At 42.2% G+C, this 7,275-nt stretch overlaps 1 protein-coding gene across 1 annotated transcript in view; it reads left to right on the top strand.

Annotated features, from left to right (window-relative positions):
* Positions 1–349: 349 nt before the first annotated feature.
* The window catches only part of SNX9 (sorting nexin 9), a 103,407-nt gene continuing 96,481 nt past the window's right edge, over positions 350–7,275 (top strand). The window contains exon 1 of the mRNA XM_050949662.1: positions 350–465. Coding sequence (XP_050805619.1) covers positions 454–465 — 12 coding nt within the window. The 5' untranslated portion in view covers positions 350–453. The remainder of the gene's footprint in view (positions 466–7,275) is intronic.

Below are 7,275 nucleotides of genomic sequence, written 5' to 3'. Positions count from 1 at the left end.
TACGTAAGTGATCAGAATGCGGCTCACCGGCTTTCTGTTTCCGATAATCTAGCTTCACAAAGAAACAAGGGGCTAAAACAGTGCAAACAACAGCGTGGCGGGGAGAGGACGAAGCGGGGAGCGGACCGGCGCAGGGAGAAGGGACGAAAGGAGGAGGAGAGGAGAGGAGAGGAGCAGGAAGGGAAGGGAAGGGAAGGGACGAGCGGGAGTGGGGAGGGGCCGGGACACAGCCTCGCCGCTGCCCGGGTGCTACATTAGCTCCCGCCAGCCCAGCGCGGCGGGTTTCTGCTGAGCAGCTGAACCGCCTCGGCAGCCGGAGGGGGCGGTGGCGGTGGCGGTGGCGGGACTTGTGACTGGGCGGATCGGAGCAGCCGCCGCGGCCCAGTAGCAGCGGAGCCGGGGCCGTCGCGGGGCAGGCGAGACGCGCGGCGGGAGCTCCGCGCCAGCAGCGCCATGGCCACCAAGGTAAGGGGCTGCCGCGGGGCCGGCGGGCCGACCCCCCCCAGCGGGCTTCCTGCCCGGAGCCGCGGGGAGGGGAGCGGGGTCGGGCGCCCCCCTCTCGGGGTGATTCCAGGAGACCCGCGGTTGGGGGCGGGGCTGGTGTTTCTCTGCCCCCGGGCCAGGCCCGGGAGAAAGGGGCCGGGGCGGAGAGCAGCCCCCGGGGCGTTGCGGGGTTGAGCCCCCGCGGCATCTCGGGGCTGGGCTCTGCCGCCCTCCCCGTGTAACCGCCAGGCCCGGGAGCTCCAGGAGTCACCGCCGGTCCGGGTGATTGTGCCTCGCTTGGGCCCTAGACCCACCCACGGGCCAGGCTCCTGGGCCTGGCGGGAGGGGAAAAGAGTTTCCGGCGTCACAAAGTTTTCCAGGGAAAAGTTTTTTCCACCCGCTCTTTGTGTTGTTTCACTTGCCCCCACATGCTGCGGTATCGTCTCAGCTGCCCACGTCAGGCCAGGGGCCCAGTGCCCGGGTGATTTGTAACCCGCAGATCAGAAGAGACACCCCGAGTTACAAAACCCGACAGCACCTCGTTTAACACCCCTCCCCCCCACTGCCGCCGCCGGATACCCACGACCGCAGCTTCCTAACCTGGGTTACTAATAATAGCTGGAAGAATTACAATGTGTATCGCTATTTATAATGTGGGCATGGGCATTTTACGCTGCCTGAACAGGGGTGATAGATTGGTCAGTTTCACTTGTGTGTCTTCTTTCGCTTTGGTTCTCCTGAGTCCTGATATGGCCAATAGTGGCATGGTTTAGTTGGGAACATTATGGGGAGTGTTTTTAAATCAAAGCAAATTTTTCATTTAAATTTCAAAACAATGGCATGGATACATTTCTGTTCATATTAGGTTTTGTAAAACAAAGAAATAAATGTTTAGGAGCTGAAGTACCTTAGATTGTCAATTTAATTTCACAGCTGTGCAAGCAGACAAACCTGGGCCTTTGCTTTTCAGAGTTGCTGAGCTCCTGTTGACTTTAGTGGCAGTTGTGACTGCTCAGTGCCCTTGAAAAAGTCTTTAGGGAACCAAACTCTAGAGATCTGAATGTCATTCAACTTTGTGTTTTGTCCTGTATTTTTCTATACAGTAATCAGCATTCAAGCAGGAAGGAAAATGACTATGTTCTTAGGTCTGGCCTACACCTGAGACTTAGGTCAACCAAGCTGTGCTACTCAGGGGTGACCAGATCCTGAGAGAGACATAGTTAAGATGACCTAAGCCTTGGTTTAGACAGGAAGCACTGCAGTGGTGCAGCTGCAGTACTGTAAGTATAGACATAGCCTTAATATTTGATACAATGACCTGCATTACAAAAAGATCACACACAAGACTTAGTTGCTCAGTGGAACTCTACCTCAGCTGTGGTTATGTATATTTGCTTAGAAGTATTGCTTGTTTTTTGTGTATAGGATAGTAGGTTTATACACCTGATAATGGCCAAATATAGAAGGTGTCTTTTCCAGTCAGTTTGATTGCAGTGGGATAAATTCATTTATTCTCTTCTAGTGGTGCGTGTGTGTGTTCCACTTTATAAAACAAGAGTACCACTAATAGATAGGCCACATGTATTCCGCGGTATCGGAGGGGTAGCTGTGTTAGTCTGGATCTGTAAAAAGCAACAAAGAGTCCCGTGGCACCTTAAAGATTAACAGATGCATTGGAGCATAAGCTTTTGTGGGTGAATGCCCACTTCGTCAGACGCATGCGAAAGCTTATGCTCCAATACATCTGTTAGTCTTTAAGGTGCCACAGGACTCTTTGTTGATGTATTCCACAGTTGCTCTTCAAAGAACGGATGCATATTTGTTTTATGTAATCTTCTGAATAATGTTCTGTTTTTTGTAGATCATATAAAATACAGTTTTCCTGCTGCCATGTGATTTTGTAGCATATGAATTAGCAGTGCTGGGTGTTCTATGGTCTGATTTTGATTTGTAGTAGTGTATACGGTTTCTAAAAAGTATGAGACTAAATTATTTTGCTGTTTCTGAACATTATTAGAAAACTAATGTATTAATTAGACTTTGCATATCTGAAACCAGTGTAAGTTATCTATGGTATTTATTTGCTAACTTAGCTGAATATGAAAGATTATGCTGCTTTAATTAAAAGGTGAGTTGTCCGACTAGTAGTTTTTTATTTTATTAACTTTTTAAAGTCCAAAGTACCTTTTAAAGAAAATATGTGTTGTACTTATGACATGTCACAAATATTGGAAACAATGCTTTTCGGACACAATTGGTTTCATAAACTAGTTCTGCAGCTTAGAAAGTTCCGTTTTGTTACTAGTAGACCCTGTCCATATAGAATAGTGATCGTATATGATTCTGGATATCTTAATAGTTGACAAATTCTGTATCTTATAGATATCCAATTTAGTGTATTAATAGTATTGTATAAATAGCTGCTTTTGAAAATTTATTGTTACATATAAATTCCAATTTTTGGTATATCAGAGGGGTGGCCATCCTGAGCCTGAGAAGGAGCCAGAATTTACCAGTGTACATTGCCAAAGAGCCACAGTAATATGTCAGCAGTCCCCCTGCATTCAGCTCCCCAACCCTGCTCCCAGTGCTTTCTGCACACTGGAAGCCTGGCTGATCAGCACCTCCCTCTCCCTCCTTGCATCTCCTGATCAGCTGTTTCGTGGCATGCATGAGGCTCTGGGGGAGAGAGGGAGGAGGTGGAATGGGGCAGGGCCTGTGGCAGAGCCAGGTGTTGAGCAGTGAGCACCCCCACATTGGAAAGTTGGCGCCTGTAACTCCAGCCCTGGAGTCGGTGCTGCATATTAATTTCTGAAGAGCCGCATGTGGCTCCGGAGCCACAGGTTGTCCATCTCTGGTTTAGAATGTTGTTAGATTGGGCTGGGTTTTAATATTGTTAATTTGAATTAATTTGTGATAACACTCTATGCAAGTGTGTGTGTGCGCACGCAAGGACAATCACAGAACACTTCTATTACTTGTGGTAGTTAAAAGGAAAACTGCATTACTTTTGGCATATATGTACTTCTGCAATTGCGATAACATGTTCAAATGGTGCCTATTTCAATGTGGAATAGGACCTGTGCTGTATTGAAAGGAGGATATGAAGGACCACTGTTTGATTCTGTGCCTGAAAAGAAGAGCAATTTAATTGTATAAATGTGGAGACCTGAGCACTGTTTGTTTTTCTTTAAATAGCTCCCCAGTTTATAACTTGTTCAGAAACTGAAGACAGATTATGCTATCCCTGATTTGACTAAAATTATATTGTGGGCAGAAGAGCAGCAATTTATTTTTCATTCTTTATTTCTGGGAAAAAATTTTTGTTGCATATTTTCTGATTTTATCCTTCATGATTTGCAAATTAAAGACTTGTTTTTTTGTTTTGATATATACTGGTAAGTTAAGTTTCTATTAGAGTAGTGCCAAATTTATCTTCTGTTAAGTTTGTTGTATGGCATGCATCACCTACCTCTGAGATACAGCTATTTAGGGTTAAATTTGGTAAACTTGTTTAATTGTCAACTGTGATCTTTGTAGAAGCGATTGACCTGTTATATTTTTCTTTTTAATAGTTGATTCAAGAAGACTGTTTGTTTGAACTTCAGTATGCAGTGTTCAGAAAGTTAGCCAAAAATAATTTACCATAGCAATGAAAAAGGATTGTATTTATTGTTAATCCCAGCCTTTCTCAAATAGCGGACTCCTATGAGAAACATGCCAAACGTTGGAAATGCACATGCAAAAAACTGTAGAACATAATCCTAGACTAGAGTTGTTGACCTTGGATATTTATTTCTCATAGTTTAATAACAGTTTAACCACTGTATTCATAGATTCAAAGGCCAGAAGGGACCATTGTGATCAGCTAGTTTGACCTCCTGCATAACAGGACTTCTGTGAATTAATTCTTGTTTGAGTTAGAGCATATCTTTTCAAAAAACATCCAATACTGATTTAAAGATTTTCAGCAATGGAAAATCGACCACAACCCTTGAAGTTATTTCAATGGATAAGTACCCTCACTCTTAAAAAATTTGAGTTTGAATTGTCTAGTTTTAACTTCCAACCATTAGATCATGTTATATCTTAGTCTGCTAGATCGAGGAGCCCTATATTATCAAATTTCTTTACCCCATGGGTACTTAGACTGTGATCAAATTATCCCTTGACATTGTCTTTGAGTGAAATAGACTCAAGGAGCTCAATACAGTATTTCTTGATAAGACTTGTTTTCCAATCCATTTATTATTTTTGTGGCTCTTCTCTGAGCCCACTCAAGCAATTGCCAACTTCCTATTGAAATAATAGGAAATACAGGAGGAGAGTAAAAAAAGTCTGCATTTTGTGGCTGGGACTTTTTAAGCATACTTCCAAACTGAGTGACATGTTTGTAGAGAGGAGGTCTGGTCCAGTGTTGGGATGCAATACTGATAGAGGACTAGGGTATTCCTGACTCAGCTGTGAATTTTCTTTCTGACTTTGGGCAAGTCATATAGGCCAACATTTTCAGAATTGTTCACTAATTTTTGGGTTCCCCAGTTTTTGGGTGCTTAACTTGAGATCAGTAGATCCTGATTTTCGTTGAGGGCCAGCACCTTTCATCGACTTAAATGGAACTTGCGGTTACTTAGCACCTCTGAAAAACAGGCCCCCAGGTGTATCAGACCGGGTAATTAAAGTCTGAGGCATCCAAAATTAGTGGACATTTTAGAAAATATTGGTGTTAACTTCTCTGTTCCTCAGTTCTCCTATATATAAATGAAGGGAGAGCACTTCCTTAATTCACAGATGTTCAGGGAGGCTAAATGAATATATGTAAAGCTTATTTCTATAAAAGAAAAAAATACTAGGTTTGCTTCTATGATACCCTTTTCAGAAAAGACACTTTAGACTCTTTCTGCATTTGCTGATTTGATTTCTTGGAGGTGATTGACAAAACCCTTTTTTTCATTATTTGCAATGTTGTAATTTCACTTGTATTATGTCATTTGTCACATTTTGAGCTTCATTCAGTTGTGGGGTGCTGGAAACACCAAGATGCTGCATGCTGACTGCTAAAGAATGTGGTCTCAGGCTCAACATATTTTAGAGATGGATATTATTTAACAGATGATTCCTTTCCTTGGGAGGTCTAATTTGGAATTTGCTAAGTCACTCTTACAGCAGGAAAAATAAAAACTACAATAAGAGGATCCAATATGTCAAGTACACTGTACTTGTGTTCTTCTAATGTAAGATCTGGATTTTAACTTGAAATTTAAGGTCAGCCTGGCTGATTCTGTTAGTCCCATTGGAGTCAATGCGTCAGTGGCACTACTTGGATCAACAAAGACATCTGTTAATAAGCTTTTGCAGGAGCAGATCCTTAGTTGCCAGTTTGGGGCCCAATTCCTCAGGGAGATCGGTACAGGCAGACCTTTACCCCAGCGTGGAATCCCATTTTAGTCAGTGGGACTCTGTGGGCTAAGGCTCCACCTGTATGGATCTGTTTGCAGGATTGGGCATTTTTTCATATATTAAGATGTGTCTTAGGAAGAAACTTTTTAGGGTACATAATACCTTTTGGCTCTTAAAAAAAGTGTTAACTGGCATATTTTTAATATTTGCAAACAAAATTAAATCCATTTTTAAGGAGGATAGAGAGGGTCTCCAAAAATTAGAAGTAAAGCTTTATCCTCCCTATCTGCACCCTTATTTTTTAAAAATTCTAATTCCTTAATTTCCTTTCAGTTTGTCTTTTCACTGCTATGTTTGCTGAAAAGGTTAAGTTTTTTGAAGTGCTCTCAGCTGCATCCTTAGTGACAAACCAAAGTAGAACTAGTTCTCTTTGCTGTCTTGTGTGCAGAAGTGAACTCCCCTTTGGATTTGCTGAGATTAATTCAAACCAAAACTGAAAAGCATCTCTCAACAAATGAACTAAATGAAGTGCTCTAGAACTGTCTACTCTGTTCAGAAAAAATTAAACCTTTTAAAGACCATCTTAGCTATTGACATTGATTTTTCATGGAGGAGTATTTAACAAAATATTAATTGTCTTAATAGCATTGTTAGTTGGAAGAGACATGCATCCGACGAAGTGGGTATTCACCCACAAAAGCTCATGCTCCAATACGTCTGTTAGTCTATAAGGTAGTCTAGAAAGTACTCTTTGCTGCTTTTACAGATCCAGATTAACACGGCTGCCCCTCTGATAGTTGGAAGAGAGTTATATAAACCATTTCCTGCTTCTTTCTGCACTCTCCACCCTTTGGGAGTTCAGTGAAGCAACACTTAATACAAGAAATGAGAACGCAATGCTGTAAGCTGTATTTACAAACAAATGTCTTGCTCCTGTGCACCCTTATTCAATAAGTAGTCAGTCGAAATCAGTGGGTTTACTAATGCGAGTAAGGATTTGCAGGATTAGGCCAAAAGAAATGCCAAGATGTTAATAGCTATAAAAATGTCAAGCAGGAACAAGATTTATTGGGTAAGAATGCTTGGTAATGCAAATTTACCCTAAAAAAACCACATTCCACCCATACAATGAGAAAAACAAATGTGGACTTAAACAGTGCCATATAAAAATAAGTCAGTTTGGTGTCATGACTGAAGTGCGTAACCCACTGGTTTCTTAATTTATTTCTAGCTGTCTTTCTTTATAATCTTCATAAACTTCCTGCAGTCAAATGATACATGGCTTCCCTCACATTTTAGCAATTGCCTACACGAGTTTGTTTTCGTTGTTGCTTTTGTTTTTTACTGGACCTGATGTTGATGTCATTGAAGTCATTAGCAACACTCCAGTTG

This window comes from Gopherus flavomarginatus, chromosome 4 (genome assembly GCF_025201925.1).
Source record: "Gopherus flavomarginatus isolate rGopFla2 chromosome 4, rGopFla2.mat.asm, whole genome shotgun sequence".
Lineage (NCBI taxonomy): Eukaryota > Metazoa > Chordata > Testudines > Testudinidae > Gopherus > Gopherus flavomarginatus.
This window is presented reverse-complemented; position numbering and strand designations above follow the sequence as displayed.